This window comes from Trachemys scripta, chromosome 10 (assembly GCF_013100865.1).
Source record: "Trachemys scripta elegans isolate TJP31775 chromosome 10, CAS_Tse_1.0, whole genome shotgun sequence".
In the NCBI taxonomy this organism is placed as follows: domain Eukaryota; kingdom Metazoa; phylum Chordata; order Testudines; family Emydidae; genus Trachemys; species Trachemys scripta.
In genome coordinates, this window is record NC_048307.1 from 9211171 (window position 1) to 9236383 (window position 25213).

A 25213-nucleotide genomic window follows, 5' to 3' on the forward strand; every position below is an offset into this window, starting at 1 on the left:
CACACACACACACACACACAGAACACATTTTTAGGGAAAAAAAAATCTTTCTGGGTTATAAATTTTTCAGATCCTGTACTTTAACCCACAAATGCTCAAGTATGTGGAAATTAGTGCACTGAATTTGATTCCTCCTTTGATTCCCCACCCCAACTCCAAAATATTTGGCTTATTGTCTGCCCACCATTAGCTCTTAAGTGGGAAAAGAGGTCCCACGAAACTTTTCCTCAAGAGACACAAGGTGGTTTTTCTTTTAGAACACACTCATTAAATAATAATCACGGGGGGCAAAGTCATTTTAATGAGCCCTGGAATTTTGAAGCTCAATTCCCAAAAGAAGATAGCACATCTGTACTGTTAAGTAAGGGAAATGTTGTTGTAAATTTGAACATAGTGTAGCAAAATCCTTGTAGCCGTTAGTTTGTGTCAGAGAGCTGCTGATTGTTAGGGTTTTGTTTGGGTTTTTTAAGCTTTTGATCTGATTATCCTAACCTCTCCTCTCTTCTCTCCCCTAGACCCACCTTCCCAACAAAAACAAGTTACCCATTTTTAAGAATCAGAACACAACGTAAAAGCTAGAGAACATTAATTCGGTTCTGAAATGAGCTTGCTGATGCATTTAACAAAAAGAAAAGCCATAAGAAAGAACGAATGTTTCAGAGAAGAGACGTTTGATTCCTTAGAGAACCTGAAATGATCCAGTGTTGGTGGATTGCCTTTAAGGGCACGGGCTCTGTGTTTTCTATGAAGAATCGGATTTAGCTTCCATTCAGTTTTACGTCCTTTCCTTCCCCCACCCGCTTCTTTTTTTTATTATTATTATTATTTTTTTGCTGCTGCTGCTGCTGCTGTTGGAAATTTTGAGGATATCAATCCCTTTTAGACACCAAGTTCTTGAGGTTTATCTACCCAACTTGTTCCAGAAAAAAATAGATAGATAACTTGTCCAGAGACTTAAGAACCCAAACTGGCCGTGGGAATATTTCAAGCAACTTATCTGTTTAAGATGTTTAAGCTCCCGATTTCAGAGAGGGCAGGGAAATCTGGAATAAGGGTGGGGAGGAAATGCATTTAATAACCAAAAAAACCCATTCTCTGGTGTCATTTAGTGGTGGGGAGACAAAATGCAAAACAATGGGGAGGGGAAGGGAAGTTTGGTGGGGCAGGGAGGAGGGGTTATTGATTCTGGGTTTCCTGCAAATGAATCTTTTCTCTGAAGCATTTCTTTAAGGGATATTTGGGTAATAGGGTTTCTAATGGCTTTCCCTGATACTAAAACGATTAATAACCTCAGCTTTTCTGGAAGTGCTCGCTTTCTTCTTGCAGCTGCTTGGCCAATCCCTTCACCCCTGACCCCTATCCATGATGCTTTGAATGTCTGTATCGGTCTCTTGCATTTGCTCTCACGCTGCACTAAGAAGCAAAGTGATTGGCTGGGAGTAGGGCAGACACTGCTCAGCGAGGGGTCACTAACCATGAACCTGAACCTTGACCATTGTTATGTAGGTAGGCAAAATACCTTTTCTTTATGTCATCTGTAAACCTGAGACATTTCGCTGTTAACCCCATTACTAATAACACTTAGATGTTTGCATTTTCTGGGTTATTTTAATTTGACGATGATCAATGTCCACTTTGATTTCTCGGTTATGAAGAATCTTGCAAGGAAGCTTTGCTTGAGTGTGTATGTGTGCTGAGGACTCCAGAAAAGCCTTATAGTTGTAAAACTTCCTTATGGGAAATCTCCTTCTCCCAAGCAAAGGGAAGGACTAAGTAGGCAGGGTGTACCCAATATAGGAAGCTATACCACTTCCTGTAATGGTACTGGCCTTGTCTTAAAGGAATTCCTGGGGCCATGATCTAGAACCCACTAATGCATTACCAAAACAAATTATACCAATTCCTTAGGATCAACTTCAGAGGTAGGTGATTAAATCCCACTGGTTTATTATGGGGTAAAACTTCTCCAGCTGAGAGGGAAGAATAGGAAAACAAAAATCATAAAGAATGGTGAAATGTGGGTCTTTGGTTCTGGAAAGTTCACAGTATTACCATCTTGATGGCTTGCAAGGTTTTTACCTGGTTGTAGAAAGTTGACCACAGAAAGCCATCGTTTTTCTTTAGCTTTGTTTTTTTTTCCTGGGGGCATTCTTTTTTCTTGGAGAGTAAACAGTGTCACTATATTCTGATGTGAGCAAATCTGACATTGTGAGAAAATCATCATTCGGTAACCATGTAAGAACTTTGCAAACTGTCAAGGTGGTAACACGGTGAACTTTCCAGAACCAAAGACCCACATTTCACCATTCTTTATGATTTTTGTTTTCCTTATAAAAAGTTCATTTCTCTTTTTTCCTATTCTTCTGGAGAAGTTTTAACCCATAATAAACTAGTGGGATTTAATCACCTACCTCTGAACTTGACCCTAAGGAATTGGATAATTTTTCTGGTGATTCAAATTATTTCTGGAGTCAGCAGCAGAACACTTGGGGGGGTGGAAATCTTAAAAGAATGGGAGATTGTGTTTGACAAACTATGTGCAATCTTATGAGGGAAAATTTTAAAAATAATGTCCAGAACAGGACAGTTGAATCCAATCTGAATGTGAAGGACCCAACAGCTGTCTAAAGTCTGCCTGTACTTAGCCTGCTTTGTACGCTGTAGGCCTGCTCGGCGTTATGACAAAACCATGCTATTTTTTTCAGTGTGAAATGAATTTTTGTGTAGTTTTACTCCCCTTTCTCCTCTGCCCATCCTCTCTACCCTCTTCCAAATCTATCCTGTCACATCAATCTCTGCAAACTAAATAACATAACCAATTTCTGTCCATCATTAACAAAACCTATTCACTTACTGCTCTCCTAACAACAAGAAGCCAGGCTAATATAAATAATAAATAAATAGTAACAAAACCCCACGCTAGCTCAGTCATTTTGAAAGACTAAAGAACAAAGAGAGTTTTCAATTATTCTCTTTAAAAAAAAAATTGTGGGGACAAAAGTTTAAATTTTGTTGATAAAGTATTTGGTGGCTCTAGTTTATTTGCCATTGATAACATTTAAACATAAATTTGTGTGTGTGTATGTGTGCATATATATATGCATCTGTGTGTGTGTGTGTATGTATACTTAAAAATTGTAGGTAAAGAGTTTTTTGGTCTTGGGTACATGCTTTTCTTTCCTTTGCAAAGTATTGGTTGGTTAATGATGTTTGAGAAAAAGTATAATGTTTTGAAAATGGTTTTTTCTATCTTTGACCAGAGATCACTTCTTTCCAAAATGTTTTAAGGCCCTGATCCTGCAACAACTTATGTACTTGCTTTACTTTAAGTAGACCTATTAAGTTCAATGGGAACACTTACACACTTCATGCGTGCGAGCAACACAGCCTAAATGTGCAAGCTACATTAATTTGGCTGCTGTGGGCCACCATAGCAGCATGTATACCCAGACGACATGCTCAGTATTTAATCGTAAAGTAACCTTTGTTTTTTAGCTTTGAAGTGTTTGAGTTCTCAGAGTAGTTAAAAATAGTTTTAATTTTTTCTTGTCCACGGAAAAAGTGAGAGGTGAGAGAATGTGCAGGTTGTGAGAGAGGGATGGATATGTAGCGAAGAAATAAATTGTATGAGTGGTGGGAGTAGGGGAAAGTGATGTTGGTGAAGGCTGTGAACATTTTAAAACGTATTTTCTGTTCTGAAGCTTGAGTCTCTGGGGGTAAAATATGGGTGATCTTTGAAAATGCTTTGAGTACATATCTGCCATAGTCTTTCCACTGTATGACAAAATATATTTGAAGGAGATTAAAATAATTGCCAGGTCTATTGTTATATCCTGTATTTTCAGTAGCAGGGATAATGATCAGTTTCGTCATGGCTTTTAAATCTGTTTTACTTTAGTGCATTTGAAATACTGTAGCTGTTTGAGACATTTTATGGACTAGCATATGCTAAATGAATTGTTGGGCTTGCTGAAAGAGGAGCTTAAGCATTAAATGAAAGGTGTTCCCCTAGCCCAGCAGAACGACTAGTTTCTTTTTGATTTCATGCTGGCGGTGGGCATTCTCCCTCCCCTCCTCATCAACCAGATCTGTACAGCAGAACATGGTGGAGTCATCCTAGCTATTCATCCTGCTAAATTCTGTTAGTTTGGGTGCAGCTGGTTGACTTCCTGTTTTAAACGTGGAGGCTTCGCTAGAACGCTAGTCTGATGGCTGCCATCTCGGCCAAGCCAACTCACTGGAGATTGAAGTGGGGATGTGCAGACTTAAAAGAATGAGCTGCTACAGCGTGAGCGAGAGCTCTCAAGCTGTGTTCCAGATTCATAAGGTGTACCAGATTCATATCCACCACAGATCAGGCATAGCGGGCACCTGTGAGGCACGCTTACCAGTGGATAGCTATTGGTGGGCGTTTCATGTCCAGTGCTGAAATATTCTCCTCCACTCCCGCCAGGAAGAGTTGTTAGAGCCAAGACTCTGAAACTGATAGCGCGAATGACTGACTCCATCATAACCACTTGGCAAATAAGTGTGTGAACAGAACAGGTGCAGCCCCAATAACCAAGCTACTGTGCAGTCCACCTGGAAATGGGCTATGAATCAGACAGGACAGACTCTTGGGAATATATTGAAAGATTTCTCCATTTTTTTCCCCAACCTCTTGGGCTAGTACCTCTTCACTGGTTCAGTGCTATAGATTTAGAGATGGGTCAGGAGACTACTTTTCATCAGTTTCTGCTTGTGAATTATCTAACATGTTAAACCCTTGAGGGAAATCCTATATCTTTGTCCTTCCCAGGGGTTGTGTAAGAGGGAAAAGGAAGGTAGGCAGGCTAGGAAACGAAGCAGGGACAAACACCAGTCTCCCTGATTTAAGGAAATCCAACAGACACGGGGGGGATCAGCATTACAGCCATTTTAACAGAAATCTCCCCATCGCATGGGCCTACAGTACTAGACGGTTGGTGATGTGACTATACAACAGCGAGGGCAAAGTTCCACTATGGGAGTTTCTGTGGTAGATGGGCCATTGGCCAATGTACTAAACAGTGTGTAGTGTGGAGGGGGGGAAGGGGTATCTCTAGTTGACATATCTTTGGTGATCTCTGCTTTTCTTTTATTGCCCATGAAAATATCATGGGACCTGCAGGCTGGCATTTAGTCTGTGGGAACTTTTGCAAGGAGGGCAGGTCTCAGTTGATGAAGAAGAGTTGAGATTGCTGGTCAGTGTCAGGGTTTATGACTGTCCTTCTGCACCATATTAATGGGAGTGTCTCTAATGCAAGTCAACTTGCTGGCTCTCTTTATGCGGGTAACTTTTGTCTCACTGATCTGGATGCATTTTAATTTAAAAGTTGAACTGCAGAGGACTAGAAGTAGTGCCCCTTTCTGCTTGTTTCTGAGTGAGAAATAAAACTAGGAAGTGTTCTTATTTCACCCCTCCTCCCCCCAATTGTTTTTGGTCTTTACCTTGCATGGTGTTAATGTCAGAAATACCAGGTCCGGATTTCCCTGTTTTTGCTGGAGGACTGTAGAACTAGTGGGATTTTGACACCCCAAGAAACAAGACTGAGCAACTGAAAGGGGGAAGGAATTTTTAGTGATCTAAAAATTCTTTGATTTGTTAGTAGCTATTTAACTCTAACTCCTAACACATGCGCTCTCTACGAAAAATTCATCGGGCACATTCAACTGGTGAGTGACAGGATTCCAGTAAAAACAGGGAAGGCAAAACTGTTTTCTGGATTCTTGTTGTTTCTAAGGTTAAAAGGCAAGTCAAGGGGGAGGGGAAAATAACCTTTTGGTTTTTTTGGGGGGGGGAGTTTGGGGAGGAGGGGGACATTGAGACCATTTTTGTTTATATCCTAGAGGGCACAAGTGGAAGGAAAAATGTTTTCCTGTTCAGTTCATCTTTGAAAGGGGATTTTGGTTTGATTTCTAGGCTGGTAGTCTTTCAGAATGCAAAGACCTTAGCCTATAGGGAACTGAGAGCTAGACATTGATGGTGCAGATAACATTCCTACTACTGAAGGAAATTGGGCATTCTTGAGGATCCCAGTTCATTTCTCCTTTTAAACTAGAGCTCTTAAATAGGTTTACCAGATCCATTTTGTTGCAATTAACTATACAGAGAGGTTCCTTTCTAACCAGTACCTGCTGAATCACACATTCAGTAACTAATCACCCTCAAGCTGCTTTACAGACTAACTAGCAAGAATGTGCTACAGGGAAGAGAGTGATGCACGCTTCTGAGTGTGCAATCCTCCCCTAATTCCCCCCCCCCATCGAGTAAAATATCAAAGCAAAATGCCCTCCACTTGTATCAGGCCAGGTGATCTGTTTGCATAAGGATTTGTCCTGTTAAAGCTGGACTCATGCCCACTTGCAACTGATCCTGCATTACTGGGCTGGGCCTGAAGGGGCATATGTTGAAAGTTTTATGCCACGTGTTAGTGGAACACGGCTCATGCCCCAGCTCCGAAGCAATCTGCTGAAAATATTACCCCTTAGGAACTGCCATTCTCTTCCCTTATGCCTCTCTCCATCCGCAATTATTTGTCTTAAGCATTCAATTTTCATTGCTCTTGATACCCCCCCCCCATCCCTGCCTCCGTCTTGCCATCTCTGTCTTTGTCTCTGTCTTGCTCTGTGTGTCTCTTCCCTCCCTGCCAGGGCACGTGCTGATTTCTTGTATTCCCCTTCAGTGAAGGAGAGCTCTGTTGCCGTTACAGAGCCATTCCAGTGCAGTCACAAAGCAAAGGATTTCATTATGAAGAGGGAGAGGCAAAAAGTAGTAATAAAATCTGAAAATCTTCGCCTAAGTCTCTCTTTCCCTCCTTTGCCCCATATGGGTTCAGTTGTGGGGTTTTTTTTCTGTTTGTTTTTTTTGACCGCATGCTACCGTGTGCACCTGTTTGAACAAGGCTGGTATTACCAGGCAAGTCGTAGTAGGTGAGGAGTTATACGCTCTGTGACTATGAGCACTTTCTTGTTTTCCGTGGTCTAAGGTGTCTAGACCAGTTTGGGTGGCTCTGCAGCGTAAGAGAGGACGCCAGAGGCTTACAAGTGATAGAAACCCTGGCGCTCTGTTTGCTGGGAAGCTGATGCACCAGGGCTGAAGGATGGACAGTGGAAACCTGATTAGATTTGTAATGGGCTTCCTTTTTTCTGCGTGCTAGATTCTAGCTCCGAGGAAGAAGAGGAGGAAGAGGAAGAGGAGGAAGCCGAGGACTATGGGATGGACAGCAACGACAGGCTTTCGTCCCCGGCTCTGGATGAGAGCGGTTTGGGACTGCTAGCGAGGTTTGCTGCTAGTGCTATGCCGAGCCCCATTGTCCCCCCTCCTCTTTCCATCGTCCAGCTGGAGGCCAAGCAAAAAGCGAAGAAGAAAGAAGAGCGGCAGAGTCTGATGGGTAAGTCCCATGGGGAGGGGGCTGTTGGGTACAAGATGAAGAGAACTCATGGGAGTGGAGGGTCCCACCTGTGCTGAAGGGGCGGGTGGGGGGACCTGAGGAGCATGGATGGAAATATTGGTTCAAGGTTTTCATTCAGTGATGGCTTCTAAAGAGAGGGAGCAGAACCCCCCCCCCCCACACACACACAACTCCCCACTCCTGCTTCTCTCCCCCTATTTTAGGCCCATAGTGAAGCACCCATGTTGAGGATACTGGGGTTGTCTTACAGGGCCACGGCCCCTAGAGAGGTGGGTGGGCTCCAGTCCATCTGGTGGTGGCTGCTGGGCCAGTGTGCCCAGACGTCATGGCTCTGCAGGGGGAGCACCAGCACAGAGGGATAGCAACCCACTGTGGTCAAGAGTAAACCTCACATTGCCTGGCAAAGTGCATCCAGTTGTTTGCTGCTGGTTGCCTGCATCAGTGGCTTTCCTTGGGGCTTCTAAACTGACACTGCCTGGCTTCTCTTTGTTGGGGCCCCAGGGTGTGTTGGATTGTCATCCTCTTCCCCCTCTTTACCCCCCATCTCTGTGCTGAACACATGAGTGAAATGGTGTTCCATTCTGACAGCCCCTTGCCCCTTTGTAGGACAGTGCGAGGGGGCAGAGGAGGGGAAGCCCGTGTGGCTGTAATTAAGGATGGGTCGGTGAGGTTTCCTGCAGGGTGCGCGTGGCAAGGAGCTGAGTTTGTGCCTGCTGGACAGGCCATGGTACCTTTGCCGTGTGCTGCAGTCTGCACCTGATCTTCAGTCTACTGAAGTCAATGGAAAGGCGCCTCTTGACTTCCAGGGGTTGCGGAGAGCAGGTCCGCAGAGACAAGGCCTCCAGCGTGGCTGTGGGATCACTGGGATTCAGATGCACACATGCTACTCCACTAACTTTTGAGTCCAAAGTGCCACCTCCCTGGGCAAGCAGCAAAGGCAGCTGAAGGAAGCCCCATGGTGGCAGCAGGCCTTCTAGGTAGCGTTTCGCTGCCTGGATAGTGGGTCCTTCAGGGCGCAGGGAGTGTGCAAGGCTGGTGCAGGGCAGAGGGGACATTGGAACAAGGAAAAGTGCTGAGCCCCAATTCACCTCCTCCCTGTTCCCGGGGAAGCTCTGAATGCACTCAGCATGGGAGCAGCTCACGAATAATAGGACTGCGTCCCACCACCCAAAGCCTCTCTCCTCTTTTGCTTTTCGGCACCCAGCTTAGCTTGAGAACGTGTGTTGCCCGTCTCCCTGAGCTCTCTCCTGTCACTTTCCTGTCCTGGGATGTAGTGGGGGGAGAGCCACAAAACAAGAAAGGGGGGGGGGACTAAAAAGAGAAAAATGAAACAAGGCCATTTTATAGATGAGGAAACCGAGGCAGAGAAGTTATGTGATTTGTCCAAGGCCATAGAGGGAGTCGTTATCAGACTGGAACTCGGAAGCTCCTTACACTGTGTTGTGCACTCAGATTGGTGGACATGTGTCTCTCTGTCTGTCTGCTGCAGTCTCTGTCTTCCACGTTCGTCTTTTCCTCCCCATGCACCGTGCTGCCAAAGGTACCCCAGGGTGACATCTTTCTCAGGCAACCAGATCTATAAAGGTTCCATTTATAAACTCTTTATTAATATTTATTAAATGATAATGGAATTTATGGCATGCTTCAGAATGGAAAATGATGTCTTCCCTGGGAGCCCCGCTTATTTTAGCATCATTTCCATGCTAGATTAGGCTTTTGCCAACTTGTTCCAGGAGCCTCCGTGAAGAATTTATCACAGATGCTTCTCGTAACCTGTCCCTCTTAAAACCCAGAGCATCTAGAACTTGTCTAATCTGTGTTCATAAAAAGGAGGGTTAATATCATAACTATGAATGGATGCTTCGTTTCAACCAGTGCCTGCTTTGACTGACTTTGCCTTGCCCTCTTCCTAAGCATGTTTGGAATGTCTCATTGAGGGAGAGGGGGAGGCAAAACATTGGTTTTTAGCTAGTGAAGGAGAGAGAGAGAGTGTGTGCATGTGACATTCTCTCACTCACACAAACATGGGGTAACTTTGATCCCAATTTCATGCCTTGGAGCATCTTCATTCATTGTTTGTGTGTTTGTCAGAGAAGAAGAACTGGAGGAATTGATGACACTTCACTGGGGACTAGAGGTAGGGTTGAACTGTTAATGTCAGGAAGGGGAGAAACGGTAGTCTCAAGGTTAGGATGTTATCTCAGGACTCAGGAAACCTGGGGTCAATTCCCTGCTCTGCCACAGCCTTCCTGTGTGACCTTGAGCCAGTCACCATAGTGTCTCCATGCCTCAGTTCCCCATCTGTACAATGGGGATAATAGCACTGCCTTACGTCACAGGAGGATGAATGCCTCAAAGAGCATGAGCTGCTCGGATACTGCCGTAATGGGGGCCAGAAAGGACCTCAGCCAGATATTGTCTCAGGTCTCTGCTGTGGTACAGGGAAGAGGACAGCGGGAGGGGATTTCCACTTGCTAAGTGCAAGAGATCATTTACCTCTTCTGAACGTTACAGTGACTACTGGAGCCAATAGAAGGGCCCCTCTGCTCTCACTGGCCAATCGGAAAGCATCGCTTGAAGCTGGGTTTTTTTAATTAATAAAACATTTCATCCTAACCCAACATAGCCAAGTGGGTCTGTGTGAGGAGCCCGGCCATTAAAGGAGTCAGCCTTTGCCCCGCAGGAGGAGTTTCTGTTTTCTGTCAGCCCACCAAACCCTTTCATACCGAGCCCTGTCTGTAACTTGTTAAAATGAGTGCAGGCTTTTCTGTGACTGCGGGGAGAAGTTAGGGGTGGCGAGGCATACCCCACAGGCAGCAGGCTGGGAAACATGGATTGATGTGGCTCTTGGGAGGTAAGGAAGGGGGAAGTGATGGGAATGGTCATTAATTCTGAGCGATGCTGCGTTGGTGGGTGCGGTGGGGGTTGTTCCTTACTCTTCGCTGCTCACAGCGCTCTCGGGGGAACGACGAGAAGGAGAGATCTCCTCTTCCCCCCTGTCCCCTCTGGGGAGTTCACTTCTATTTCCTGGTGTGGCTCTGTGCAATGAACTAGGGTGGATTTTCTTGGGGATTTTTGGCCATGCTCTGTGGAGCAAGTGTAAAGTCTGGCATCAAAGCCAGAGGACACTGGGTCAGACCCAGCCCACCCTTATCAAAGTTGTGCATTGATGGTTCAACCTCCTTGTATTTAGGAACGGAGTTTGAATACACCGACTCGGAGAGTGAGATAAAGATCCGGAAGAAATCTCCCTCTGGGCTACTGCGTGGGAAAAAGGGGCTGATGGAACAAGGCAGTGCCACCCCCGTCCAGGCACCCAGCAGCATGGACCCCAGCCCCGGGAGCACTGACAAAGCCAAAATGGGGGCAGAGAAAGGCCGGAAGCTGAAAAAATTCAAGTCCACCAAGGACCTGAGCTTCGAGTTCGGGCTGGAGGCGAGTGACGACGACCTGTGGAACCGGCGCCGGAGTGAGCGCATCTTCCTCCACGACGCCAACGCTTCCTCATCCGTGCCAACGCCCAGCACACCAACGAGCTCCACCCCTGTTTCCAAGCCCAGCCGCTGCGGGAAGGGGGCGCCGTTGAGTCCCAAAAAGGAGGGGAGCAAAGGGAAGGAAAGAAAAGAGCTGAGCAAGGTAGGAGCTGCTTTGCTGGGGTGAGGCACACAGCCGGGGGCATGACTGACTTGCAGGGGAGTGGGGCTGGGAGGTTAATTCTGTTGATCCTGGCACCTGGAGGAGGTGAGTTTAATGGCCATCTCATCTCAGCAGCTGGTCGCTGCTGCATGGAAATACCCTCCCCACTGCCCCTAAAGGAGCTTCCTTTATCCACTACTGCACAGTTTAACGTTGGAGCAGGCTAGCTGCTCTTGCCTGACTATACCGGACCTTGGTTTAGGGATTCTGGGGGAGGTTCTGTCCCTGCTGAAGTGGTGGTTAAACTCCCATTGACTTCAGTGGGGCAGGATGTAACCCCCAGGCTAGCCGTGCTATCCTTTTTCTGCCCCATTGTAAAACTGGGGACTGGAAAATTTGCTCTGTCTCCACCACGGAAACCATGTACTGCAGTCAGAGGGAAAACTCCTGTCTCGCCCCCAAGTCTCCCCCAGTCTGGTCCCCTCTGCCTCCCTCGCCCATCACATGGCCTTCGAGGCACTTTGCCTTTAGCCCAGTGACGTCCTAGATCCTCACGTTCTCGGGGAATAGCTGTGCTCCCTTCCCAATCACGTGCTAACCAGTTTGCTGAACCATTAGGTTCCTTTGGCTCCAATTTGGCCTATTTACCGCTTACTGGGGAGATTGGCTTATTGGAAGAATTAGACAAGTTGTGACACGACATCAGGTGGGGTCCTTTTCCAGCAGTTCTGGAGGAAGAATTGGTCAGCGGGGGGTGCAGGCTGGGGTAATGAAAAGCTCTCGCTGGAATGTCGATGCTGAACGCAGAGTGCCAGAGAGGCAGTGAGAGCCTCAATACAGTTCAAGAGTCTGGCAAGCTGCCCACTTGAGCTCTGCCCCGTCGTGGCTGGAGTCTCTGTTTGAATACGAACTGCTGCTCTCCCCTTTGCTCCATCTGTCCCCTGTAACTGCCTAGTGAGCGTTACTGATCAAGCCTTTTTATGGGCGGGGGTTGTTTTGTATTTGCTTTTAGCAGAGGAAGAAGGGTAAAGAGGCCCCTTGCTGCTCCTCCTCCTCTTCCATGTCTCCCCCTGGCATCTCCAGCTCCCCCTCCGATGCCCGGGTCAGCCTGGCCAACTCCCTGAGCGCCAACAAGAAGAGTAAAGCCAAGGTGAAAGCAAAGGAGGTGAAGAAAGAGGTGAGGGTTGACTCCACAGATTGAAGTCAGGTTGTAGCAAGACAGCTGGGTCTTTGCTTCCTTCCTGCCATATTGCATTGTGAGGGGGGAAGACAGACAGACAGACACACCCTTTTGGGAGCTGGGACGTTGGTAGCACTATAAAGTGTTCTCGCTAACGAGACTGGGGCAGGAAGGGTTGTACGGAAACACCCCGACAGACAAGACAGACTTTATTTCTTTCAAGTTCTCCTCTTGCCAGGAAGCCTAAAGACTCAGATGAATGTAGAACACCACCATCTAGTGACTTTTCTCGGGCCCGAGGGAAGGTACATCCAGGTGACAGCTCAGGGAGCTCAGGACTGAGTGGGCTCGCCAACCAAATTCCACTTGTGCCCCGGAAGAACGTGGCCGCGTTAGGGCAGCATTGAGGGGTGTTGCTGGACCAGTGGGCAAGAGTTCAAGACTGAATGGGAGTGGTGACTGAACTGCCACCTTCCCCAGGGAGTCCCTCCTCATCAGTTCCAGGTTATAAGGGACCCCGTCGAACTCTGCCACAGCAGCCGAAACACCCTTCTTTCCGTTTCTCATCACAAGTATCTCAGGCCAGTCCTGCGGCTGCCTGGTTGTGTTCTGACGGACCCGGCACGTCAACATTTCTTTTAATGTCCAGGCAGGTCAAGAAATGCAGCTAGAATGTATGAAAGGGCTCTCGGAGCCCTCATTCAGCTGACGACAGCAGTGGGGGATAAACACGGCAAATAAACAAAGCAAAGAACTCCGTGAGCTACCAAAAGGCAACTGTCACTTTGGGTACGGCATTGGCAGGGCCCGCTGACTGAAGTGGTTCACGCTGAGGCGGTCTGCGTCCTAATTACATTGTGTCCTGAATGGCCAGGTTACTTACCCCGGGAGGGAGAATGGCGGGCGTAGAGTCGGGGCTGGGGCAGGGATGTTGCATCTTGGCCTTCGGCATGGACCCTTCCACGTCTAACGGGGGTCACTTAGAAAGGAAACTGCAGAGCTGGGGAAGGAGGGTTTTTAAAATGGCTCCTGAGGCTCGATACCAGATGTGGCCGAGGTTTCTGATGTGCTCTTTTGTTTCCTCCTCCAGAACCGAGGGAAGGGCGGTGCAGTCAGCAAGCTGATGGAAAGCATGGCAGCCGAAGAGGACTTTGAGCCCAATCAAGACAGTAGCTTCTCGGAGGACGAGAATCTCCCCCTGAGCATGCTTGTAGAGCGGGCGCCTACCCCAGGTGAGAGCCGGAGGCTGTCGCTGTCGGGAGAGGGGAAGCTTTTCTAAACACGTCTGGTGTTTCGGCAGCAATGGATGGGGGAGTTGGATGAGCTTTTCCCAGCTGGGTAAAGAGCAGTGTTATACAGGGGATGCTGCTCCACTCTGATGAGGAGCACAGCTCTCATTCTGTGTGCCCTGAATCCTCCACAGGCCAGACCCGCCTTGCCCAGCAGTCGCAGGAGCGCGCCATCAGTCATTGTGGCGGGCTGTGCTTACAAGCAGTTGGAACAAAGGACTGGGTCCCAGGAGGGCTATGAGTTCTAATCCCCGTTTGAACCACTGACCAGTATTTTGGCCCCCAACCAAGTCCCTTGACCTTCCTTGTGCCTCAGTCAGTGCAGCTGCAAAGTCGGCCCAATAGCAGGGCTGCCTGGAGAATCAGGCAGGGTCTCTGCGCTGCATTCACCTGGGAATGATATGATCATAACTCAAAGAAAGGGGTTTGCATTATCTGCCTTTACCCTTCCCCCGACTAGAGCCCAGCGATGACTGGTTTTGTTCTGTGCATTAGCCCCTAGTTAGGAACCATAAGCCAGTAAAGAGCCACCCACTTACTCCTTTAAAGCACCCCTACAGGTTTCTAGGTAAAGACCAATCTCTACGAGGTGCTGGGTTTTGGCTGGCCCATTGGTATTATTACTGTATCACCGAAGTGCCTAGGGGCCCATTGTGCTAGGAGCTGTACAAAGAAAGACAGCCCTTGCCCCAAACAGCTGACAGTCTAACTGAGGCCAGTGGGAGTGGCGGGTGTTGTTGAAAGCTGTGGAATGGCCTATTTTGGTTCTTACCAGACCCTTGTCCCATGGGATCTGCCCCTTTCTGTTGTGTTGAATGGAGCCGCTCACTCCATGTCTTGCTCCGTGGTCCTGCAGCCCCCCGCTCCTGTATCATTGACAAAGATGAACTGAAGGACGGGCTGCGTGTCCTCATTCCCATGGATGACAAGCTGCTCTATGCTGGACACGTGAAGACCGTGCACTCACCTGACATGTGAGTAAAATGGCAGCCTCTCCCTGATGAACCCTGCTATGGCAGTGGGGGATAGTGCCTGCTTTGGGGGCTCCCCTGGGCTAGATGTACACACAGTATTGCTGCCCTGTCCTTCGTGCACAGTGGGGTTTCAGCCCTAGCTCCACCAGAGACCCGGCGGGGGGGTCTGCTCAGTGCTTTCTAGCACCTGGGGTGTGATCCAACACAGCTGATTCTGCGCCAAGCAAGCTGGATACTGACGAGTCGCAGATGTTTCTTGAGAGCTGCAAAGCTGGGGTCAGTAGCTGTGTTTGGCTGGAAGGAGGAATTTACCATGATGAGCTACCCTAGTTTACCAATGAATTCCTCAAGCCTCCTGTTAAACAGCCTTGGCTAAACTGGGGATTTTGAGGTGGAAAATGATAGGGCTTGGAGAAGGCAGGACATTGGGGAAGGAACTAAGCCCAGGGAAGGGTTATTGGGGCACAGTGGGTCCTTCTTGTTAAGCTCTGATACCTTGTGATGCCATGGGGTCTTGTGCTTTCAGATACCGAGTCGTGGTGGAAGGGGAGAGGGGAAATCGTCCCCACATCTACTGTCTGGAGCAGCTTCTGCAGGAAGCAGTAAGTTGGGCCATTTTACTCGCCACATGTGCAATGTGATTTTCATATCGGGGATGGGGGAGGCAAAAGGAAAAACCCTCCTTGGCTGGTGGGTAGTTGCGGCTTGCAACGGTGCCCCCAATCCTGCCCCGGGTGCCCCATCAGCATGCAGCAGGTGCCAGGCAGATCGCTTTGTGTGCCTCGGCAAATGTAATTCCCTTCCCGGCATTGTGGACTCAGCTTCCCATCGCTGGCATTGGGTGAACACACACCAGGGCCTGTCCTGCCAGGGACTGTAGGACTTTGAGTCTTCCGCGCTGTCCTGCATATCACGTGGAGGAATGGGACCCTTTCCTATAGAGGCCGCCCTTCTCCTACTCTGCAGCCTTCAGCAGAGGCACCTTTGAATCCTGGTGGAGAAGGAAGTCCTCCCTGGGGAGGTCTTGGCAGTGTCCATTGACAGCCAGTCTCCTGAAACACTAGTGTGGAGGACAAAAGATCATGGAGGCCTGAGGCGGGTTAGTAACTTGCTGTCCCACCCCAAACAGATTATTGACGTGAAGCCGACCTCTGTGAGGTTCCTGCCTGAAGGAACGAGAATTGCTGCCTACTGGAGCCAGCAGTATCGCTGCCTCTATCCAGGGACCGTGGTCAGAGGTAAGAGCATATCATGGCTGTCCCTCTTGCACTCACAAGCCAGGAGTATTTTAGCACAAAACTTCAGGAGAATCAGTGGACTAGTACAGTGCAGCCCCAAAGCCTGTCGTGAAAGCCCTGCCAGGCCAGATTCCTTACTTGGAGTAGTGCCTGACTCTGCAAAGAGCCCCATTGTGGTATGTAATCATCACAGCTGCCTTGTGGGCCAATATTACTGTTCACTTATGCTGGGATTTTCACAGAGGCCTAAGGGAGTTAGGTGCTTAAATAACATTGAAATTCAACAGAAGCCTAGGAGGGGGGATAAAAAATTTCAAAAGCCCATAAGTGAGATAGGAGCCTAAGTCCAGCTGACTTTCAATGGGGCATAGGCGCCTAAGTCACATAGGCACTTTTGAAAATTGTACTCTGAGTGCCTGACTCCATTCGGCCTCGGAAATCTTAGACGTAAAAAGTGTCTGTAAAGAAAGCAGTAGGAAGGGCTGTGAGCTGACTGCAAAGCACTTCCTGCTTCCCCACAATGCCCTGGTCATGTGGTTTAATATTGACTGGCCTGGAAAGTGGCCACAAATGACAAAGTGGCCCTTGGAGTGCAAGGTGCACTAGCCGAAGAGAGCATAAGAGGGGATTGCACATGACTAACAGACTGGGGAGACTGATACAAGGAGAGAGGGATGAAACAGTGATTCTTTATCTGGGAAGGAAGATGAATAAGAGGTGGCCTACGATAGCCAAGGGTGGTGATAAAATCCAGTCAGAGATGGATCTGAGGCTATTAGACAGGTCATAACGAAGGGACATCAATGCAAACGAAGAGTGAATAGGCGTGAGAAGAGATGGAATGGAATTGTGGGGTGGAATCATGTGGTTAAGCTCTTGGGATGACTGTGTTGAAAGAGTAGTTTTGCGCTTGAGGGTGGGGTGTGTAATTGGATCACAGGTTGTTCGCCCCAAATGGGTCTGGCTTAGTAGCAGGTTCTGAAACTGGCCCTGCCTCCATCCGTCATAACTTCCAAGTGCCAGAGTCTGGCCCATTTCCTCTCTAGCCGAGTGTGTTCCCAGTCCTCTCTTTCTAATCTCTTTCCCCTCAAACCACAGGGGCTCTTGACCTGGAGGAGGATGGGGATCTGATAACGGTGGAATTTGATGATGGGGACACTGGCCGGATCCCCCTGTCTCATATTCGGCTTCTACCACCGGACTACAAGATCCAGTGTAAGTCTGGACTCCTGAACTGGGTTCTTGCATGAGGTTTCCCCCAGAGCCCTGGTCTTTTTGCCCATGAGCAGCCCCCTTTTAAACCTGCTCAAAAGGGAGATTTCCCATGCTAGGGAACTATCCCGTAAGATTCCAGGGATAATTCGCGACTGTTTTTGTTCCAGGATTGTGTCCTAAGCTATGCGGATCAGGACTGAGTTTTCTAGGGCTGGGGTGTTGGAAGGAGAACCCATTTTGGGGTGATGGGGTGAATCCCTGTCTGCCTGGCGTTAGTAGGTGGCAATTTCCCAATAGCACTTCATGTGCATCCCTCATAGGCATTGTGTGATGCCAGTGAAAATCTGGGGACAGCAACAAGCTCCCTTTTAATGGCTGCTGCTGAAAATTCAGACTTGCCGTTTTGGCGCGGTTTGGCTTTATTGGCGGGCAGGCATACACCAGGATTGCTCATCCGTGTGACTTGATGTTACAGGTGCGGAGCCCTCCCCTGCCCTCTTGGTGCCCAGCACCAAGCGCCGCAGCCGGAAGTCCAGCAAGGATGCTGGGGAAGGAAAAGAGGGCAGCACGCTCGGGTCAGAGGAGCCAGTGGCCAAGGGCAAAGGTCGTGGGAGAAAGCCAAGCATCAAGCTGAAAGCTGGTATGTTGATTCACCCTGTTTTAACGTGCAATTCAGTGAGTCCTTGTGCCAACTGTTTCATCTGGTAATGTAGCATTTCTTTTCCTAGAGTAGCATCCCTTTGCCTATGTGGTTCTGCCAACACCCAACCTGCACTAGTGCAGGTCTGCATCTGGTCTTTGCTGCTAAACTTCCTAATCCTCATCCTTCCCTAGAAGACGGCTTCCATCCAGCACTGTGACCCAAAGTTCAGGAAAAGTCTTGAGCAGCTACTGCGTTTCTCTCCTTCTTGCAGGAGTTTGTTCATGGGATTTGGTTGGTTAGAGAGCTAGTTATTTACCAGCTGGGGTTCTTGAATTCAGTGCTGCAAACAAGATTTGGAAACGCCACTCCGTTTTCTCAGCAGCGCATCTGTGGGCATGAGCCTTGGCCATGAATTGCAGACACGCTGGGAGGCTGCTCCCTTTCCCAGCTGCAGGGAGAGCGCTGCACCTGTAGGGAGGTGGAACCGTTCCAATGGCTGAGCTTGCAGAGGGAGGGAAAGGAGCTTCGACATTGCAGCTGCTCCACCACCCTATGGATGCAGCGGTCTGCCTGCAGCTAGGAAAGCGAGCAGTCTGCAACTAGTGGCTGAGGTGAGGCCTCCAGAGGCTAAGGCTGCCCTCTCAGCACTGCTCCCAGGACATGGCTAGCATGAGAAGGGTCACGAGGTTGGCTCATGCTAAGTCGATTATGCTACTGAATGAGCCACCATCTCACCTTGTATTTCAAGGCACGGTATCTGGGCAGCGGTAAGTATCGCATAGAGCGGAGAGGTCTAGATTGTGCTTTCTCAGCTTGGTTTTGTGATAGAGGAAACTCATAGCGCGCCCTCTTTATAGTGGTCAGCAGTTCATCGGTGTTAGCCTCAGACCTACCGGCTTGTATTATTTATTAAGTCCTCAAAAAGGGCCTTGCTAAGATGGTCGCTGGTTGGAGTGAACAATATGGTAAAAAAGCAAGCCATGAAGGAAGAGCAGAAATTTTTAAATCCTCCTCCCCACCCAGGGTCTCAGCTCCTGAGTTACGTGCAGGGAATATTCAGCAACTATTGTGACTTGAGGGAGTCCATCCTGGCTTACTGGAAATGTCATATGGGTGATATTTGCATCTCTCAGTCTATCTGCTTTCTGTTCCTTTCTAGAAGAAGCAGTCCTACCGGAAGAGACAGACCAGGGAGATTCTTCAGCAAACCTCCCTTCTGCTCCAGAGAAGACAGTCTGCCTCGGCAAGCAAAGTGTGAAGGGGTCAAGGAAAAGCCAGCAGAATCCAGCAGGAGGATCTCCCCCACCTGCAGAGGAAAAACGGAATAAAGCCGGCAAAATGAAGATCTCTGCTAAACTCCATAGCCCACCTCCGCCTTCTTTTCAGCCTCCTGCATTCAGCAATGTGCTTGGAACGGAACCCTACAGTGAGCTCCCGGGGGCGCTGGGGTCCTTCAGCTCCAACGACAACCCCTCCGGGAAAACCAAGGCCAAGAAGGGAAGGCCTGCCGAGGAGTCGCAGGAGTTTGGTTTGGCAGCCAAGGCTCAGAGAAAGCAATTGGACAATGAAATCCTCATCAAGTTGGACCATGAAGGGGTGATGTCTCCAAAGACCAAGAAAACAAAGGAGGCCATGAGGATGCTGGAGGGGTCAAACCTGACCAGCAGGAGGGACGGCAAGAGTGTCCTGGGGCTGGGCTACCCCGCTGCGTTGGGCAGTGAAGCCAAGCAGAAATCGTCAAGGGCTAAAGCAGCGGAGGGGGAATCTTCGACTTCGACTTTTGGAGGCAAGGATCAAGAAGTCAAAACCACCCCAGCGACGGCCGCGGAGGAGACTGAGAGCAACAGCAGCGGCAGCAGCTCGGAGTCCGAGGGCGAAGAGGAAGCCGAGAAGAACGGAGGTGAAGCTCAGGACAGCAGCTCAACCAGCTCCAGAGCTTCGACCCCTCTGTCTTCATCTAATTCCTCCTCCTCCTCCTCTTCCAGCAGTAGCAGCTCTTCTTCCTCCTCTTCCTCGTCCTCGTCATCAGCATCATCCACCTCATCTTCATCAAGCTCCAGTTCCTCCTCCTCTTCCACCACGGATGAAGACTCGTCTTGTAGCTCAGATGAGGAGGCGGCGGATGCCCAGCCGAGCTCCTCAGTCCAGCAGGCTCTCACGCCGAAGCAGACCAAGCAGGCAGGAAAATCCCGCATGTCTTCTCACCCTCAAGGCCAGAAGCCGCAGCCGCCGCAGCAACAGCAGCCGCAGCAGAAGCAACCGCAGAGCAGCAACAAGAGCAGGCCCAAAAAGCGGGAGGGGATCCATCTGCCCACCACCAAGGAGCTTGCCAAACGGCAGAGGCTGCCTTCGGTAGAAAACAGACCCAAGATCGCTGCCTTCCTCCCTGCACGGCAGCTTTGGAAGTGGTTTGGCAAACCCACCCAGGTGAGCATAGCACTCCGGTTAGTTCTTTTGGCTCTTGGGCTTTGTTTTCATAATCCCTGTCACCTTTCTATTCTGCCTCCTCCCCTGCCAAACCAGCAGTTTCATCCCCACCCTCTTCCTGGCTGGCGAAGGCATCTCCCGGTGGTGAGGTTTGGTGCGTTCCCAACCTGGTTTGTTACCGGGGTTACTCCAGGCAGAAAGGAAGAAGATCAAAAACGTTTCAGGCAGATTTACAGCAGACATCCGGAAAGACCCTCCCGGAGCAGCTGCAGTCCATCTGTTGGAACTGCCTGGCCCCTCTGTCCTGTACTGAAACCATAAACAGAGACACTATCTTTAGGTGCGTTGAGGCTTTTAGGTTTAGCGTTGTTGGTTTGTTTCTGGAGGAGCGGACACCCCACTGAAATCTGGTCACTCTATACTCCCCACTCCCTTCTCACTAATGGGGTCTCCGTTCACCCTTTAACCGTTCGATTTCTTTTGTGACATTTGCGGCTGTGTCACTGGCCCTCTGGACAGGAAGGGATAAATGCCTCCCATCAGTGCTGTTCTCTTTGTTAGCCAGCAGGGGGTGCTTAGAAGGGGCAACTCACCATATCTTCCAAGGTAACATGTTTTATCTGGACCCACTCACTGTCGAGATGTCCTCAGGTTGCTTTGCCATACCATTGGGCTGACCCAACAAGAGAGCATAACTGTTGGTGCTCTAGTTATCCATAGTGGGATGCAGGCAGGGAGCACAAGCTATCCCAGAGTGGGGGGATGAGTGAGACTGGGTTTGTACCTAATATTCTGTTCACTCAGCTCTGCATTCCTAATTTCACAGAGACGAGGAATGAAAGGGAAGGCCAGGAAGTTGTTCTACAAGGCCATTGTCCGTGGCAAGGAGATCATCCGGATTGGAGACTGCGCAGTCTTCTTATCAGCTGGCCGGCCCAACCTACCCTACATTGGCCGGATCCAGAGTATGTGGGAGTCCTGGGGGAACAACATGGTAGTCAGGGTCAAGTGGTTTTACCACCCAGAAGAAACCAACCCTGGAAAAAAGCTCAACGAAGGCAAGGTATGTCGACCAAACGCTGCCCGCCCTGTTTAATGGCCACGCTGCAAAGCTTCCCTCACACCTTCATCCTGGCAGGGGAGGGGTGACTTTCATAGTTTTTGACTAAGTGCAAAATATAATTTGGTTCCATTTGTGACCAGTAAAGGAAAGTCAATAGTGGGTTGACATGCCTGGGGTTTCTAAAGCCACTTGAGAGGGAGAGGTGGTTTTTATACTTCTAAGACACAACTTGGAAACACAACGAGCAGCCTTTCGCATGAGTCCATCAAACTTCTGTTTGTCCCCAGGGTGCACAGAGCAAAGTTATTTATTCCTGCCGTCTGGTGTGTGAAGGGTGAGAGGAAGCCCTTGGTGTACGGGCAGGCTGTGTGGGCCTGATGTTCAGAGGTGCCGAGCACCCACAGCTCCCCTTGACATCACTGGGAGCTGCAGCTGCTTGGTCGCTCTAAAGATCGGGTTCTGTTTAAGCTGATGACTCAAGGTCAAGATGTAGGCTGTGGGAATGCACCTCTTTATTTGGTGAGGGAGGCGCCTTTGAAAGGTACTAACTTGCCTGCTTTGACTTTTCTCCCTCTCCATTTTTCCTGGCTGACTGTTCTCGGCATAGCGTTGGGATCAGAAATCTGGGAGGAGCCTATCTACCACTCTGCAAGCATCCAACCAGAGGAAGGACTTCATGGAGGTAAGATGAGGGTGCGGATGGCAGAAGGTCAGGCCTTGGAGAAGGTTTTGTGATGTGTTGCTGACTGCTCTGATTTTATAAGCGGAGCAACAAATGTTAATGAGGTAAAGGCCATCTGATCTGGTTCAATTCTATGCTGAGATGAGAGTCAGCCCCAAGTCTATGGTTTTGGCAGAGCATCTTACAGGGAGGGAAGGTAGCCTGCAAAGATCCATATGTGAACATCCCCGGATTTCGGTAGTGTTTGGCACCAGCCCTGTCGTTCAGGCTCATCTTTGTTTTTACTTCATTTAAATTCTGGCAAAGTGTCGCCAGACTGATCCTGAGGTTCACAGAGAGGCTGAGAAACATGCAAGATGGCAACTGAGTCACCAGATTTGATTGAAACTGGGGAAAATATCAAACTGTAAAAGCCTTCACAAAGTTCCATTTGATGGCCTGTCTCACTATGGGGATGTAGCAAATAAACCTCAAGGTGTCACCTTCTGCATCCCACCATTTTCAGTCCCTGTGTGTAGCTCTCAGATCCTTCTCTGACCTGGGGCACCTAATCTGTAGGGAAGGGGTGTGTTCTAAGTGGTGTGAAGTGTCCGCTAATAACTCGTTTCCTCTCTATCTCCCCCCCCCCACCCCACCCATTCCTCTAATGCAGCGAGCACTGTACCAGTCCTCCCATGTGGATGAAAATGATGTCCAGACCATTTCTCATAAGTGTCTGGTGGTTGGTCTGGACCAGTACGAGCAGATGCTAAAGACTAAGAAATACCAGGACAGTGAGGATCTGTACTATCTAGCAGGGACATACGAGCCCACGACAGGCATGATTTTCAATACAGATGGTGTCCCAGTCATCTGCTGACTGTCTAGGAAGAGGGAATTCAGGGACATGTGCCATCTGCCTGGAGAGTTCCGATTTCCCTTCGGAAGAGGAGCGTGGCGAATCTGAGGACATGCTGTTCGGACAACATGATTTATTTCTTTCCTGCTCGTGACTTCTGTGTCGCACTATGGACAGGTCTTCAAAAGGAGAAGAGAGAAAGTTAGGGTGGGGAGGAAGCAACCATAGGACTTTCTGAAGATGCCTTTGGGATAGCATTGGAGATTGGACCCCATCGTTTTCTGGATGAACAGGGTGGTTTTAATTTAGACAAAATTAACCAGCTTCTTCCTTCCCCCTTCTGCTCTTGGAGTGTCGATGATTCTCAGATCCCTGCACCAGCAGAATAACATCAAAACAGAGGAGGCTTCTTTTGTGTTGCTTGACCCCCTGAAAAATTCAGAGGATGACCTTGTCTGGAAGAACACCTACTAGCCTTCAGGGTATCTGTACCTCCTTCCTTATAGCTCCTTCCTTGTTAACTGCACATGACTTTCTGGAAAGTATGAGGTGGAAGAGAAAGGAGCAGTGTCTCTCTAAGCGCCTCAGCTCAAACAGCAGGTGCACCTTTAATCAGCTTCCCTTCCTCCAAGTCTGCTGTCTGGGACCTAATGGAGAGCTAATGCGAGTGGACAGCCAAGGAGGAATGGAGTCACTTGGACACAGAGACGTTGACTAATGTCCCTTCTGGGTTACGAGGAGTTGGGTAGAAGGAGAGAACAGCATCTCTTATTGAACAAATTGATTAACTCAGTAGATTCATCCAAAAAAAGAAAAAATGTCTGCGATGGGGGGGGTAGGGAGGAAGGGAAAGGGGAGGGCTGTAATCCATGAGGGAGGGCACAGGGGAGGAGGGTAACGAACAAAAATCTCCCTTCAGGAGGTGAAATGAATGGGGAAGTTGCTGCAACCTTCTCACAAACAAGGAAGCCCCTTCTTGCGGCTCGAAGGAGGCCATAGCCCATCACTGCTTTTTCACACAGGCGCCGCACCTCAGCTTTCCCATGGAGCTGAGGGGGGCTGCGCTCGCCCTGGGTGTGAGGCTCCTGCAGTTCAAGCTCCCTGAGATGAGAACTGCCCCCAGGAGTGTTCGTGCAGGAGACGCATGCTGCATATCCACCATGGGAGCCAGAACCAAGCTGTCATCGGGAGCGGCCATTCAGCTTAATGGGTCCATGTGGACAGTCACCCCGGGGCTCATTGAGAGCAGTCAGTCTCCCTCCTCCAAGCAGCCGGCCCACCCATCTCGTTGATCTCTCACAGGCCTGAGCCTTCAGCTTTGGCCACTTGCCTTCAAGCAGCTGCTTCAGGAAACCAGATTTGCAACCCGGAACACCAGTACACTCTCTGGGCAGCATGCAGGGAGCGTGGGGAGTGGAGCAGAACAAGGCCACGGCGCAATGTCCTTGCACTTAACTGAAATCTCACGAGATGCACTGATCTTTGCAGCTAACCGATTCGCACTACATATTTCTAGGGCACCGAGATTGTTCCAGCGTGGATGGGAGCAGAGTGACCCACCCAGAGCTCCAGGGGAGAGATACTTACAAGGACAGATTTTTAGCTATCTGCCATGGTACTATCCGAGTACTAGAGACTTGCAGCCTCTATGGGAAGAGCAGAGGGGCACCCCCTAAAAGATGATCCCTCATACTTTAAAAGAACCACAATGGTGCTGAACCCTGGCCACCTCTGCTCCAGCCCGCGGCTCACCAAGACTTGGTGGATATTAATGTTTCTAAACTGTACAGTTTTAATGTACCAAAAGACTCTTTAAACCCTTCTGTATTATAAGTCTTTAAATGGATTCGACTTTTTAATTATAAATATAAATATATATATATAAAAATATAAACTTTTTAAAACTGTGAAAAAATTATGAAATTATAAAGAAGAACACAGTCTGACGTTTAGAATATTATTTTTTATTTCCAGTTGGATTGTGAATGTAAATGATCTGGGAACAGGCACACACAAACAGCCACACACAAAGTGTACTGTACTTATAGAAGCAAATTGTGTGAGCAAATTTTAAAGAGAGAGCGAGAGAGAGAGAGAGATTTTATGCTAATGTTAAATAGAAAGCACTTACTGCCCAATGCCTTCTATGGAACACAAGGATTTTTCAGACAATCGAGAGGAAAGGAGAGCCAGGTTTTTGTCGTTTGTTTTCTGTTTTTGTTTTTAATTTTTTTTTTTTTGGCATTATGTTTGTTGGAGAATTCCGTGTGACCGTTTTTCATAAAAAAGAAAAAAGTCTATTGGAAAAAACGAAGCATCTTTCTTTGTCCTGTTTTTTAGAGTTGTGTGTGGTTTGTTTTTTTTTGTCGTCGTGGTCACCTATCGTCTGTGGATCAACGACGCGTACGGGGGGGCATGCGAGGTCAAGTGCCTGCCTCCCTCTCCCCCGCCCCAAATGACAGCCAGGCCAGGCGGTGAGTGGAAGGGGTGGGACTGGCCAAAGGGTCGCTGCTCTGTTGCAGCAGGTACCTGAGAGACCTCCCCTCCTGGCTGGGGAGGTCGCAACAGCGGGCCACCAAGTACATAAAAGATTGT

General features: G+C 48.8%; 1 protein-coding gene across 8 annotated transcripts in view; it reads left to right on the forward strand.

Moving 5' to 3' along the window:
- The window catches only part of TNRC18 (trinucleotide repeat containing 18), a 91168-nt gene extending 66236 nt beyond the window's left edge, over nucleotides 1–24932 (forward strand). For 4 of the 8 annotated variants that reach the window (XM_034783678.1, XM_034783682.1, XM_034783679.1 and 1 more), the window contains 13 exons: nucleotides 7179–7412; nucleotides 10627–11069; nucleotides 12082–12246; nucleotides 13340–13481; nucleotides 14395–14512; nucleotides 15039–15114; nucleotides 15642–15750; nucleotides 16849–16965; nucleotides 17441–17605; nucleotides 18768–20035; nucleotides 20862–21098; nucleotides 21706–21780; nucleotides 22433–24932. In XM_034783678.1, coding sequence (XP_034639569.1) covers nucleotides 7179–7412; nucleotides 10627–11069; nucleotides 12082–12246; nucleotides 13340–13481; nucleotides 14395–14512; nucleotides 15039–15114; nucleotides 15642–15750; nucleotides 16849–16965; nucleotides 17441–17605; nucleotides 18768–20035; nucleotides 20862–21098; nucleotides 21706–21780; nucleotides 22433–22639 — 3356 coding nt within the window. In that variant the 3' untranslated portion in view covers nucleotides 22640–24932. The remainder of the gene's footprint in view (nucleotides 1–7178; nucleotides 7413–10626; nucleotides 11070–12081; nucleotides 12247–13339; nucleotides 13482–14394; nucleotides 14513–15038; nucleotides 15115–15641; nucleotides 15751–16848; nucleotides 16966–17440; nucleotides 17606–18767; nucleotides 20036–20861; nucleotides 21099–21705; nucleotides 21781–22432) is intronic. The other 4 variants (XM_034783680.1, XM_034783681.1, XM_034783677.1 and 1 more) reach the window with 3 other exon arrangements.
- The last annotated feature ends 281 nt before the right edge of the window (nucleotides 24933–25213 follow it).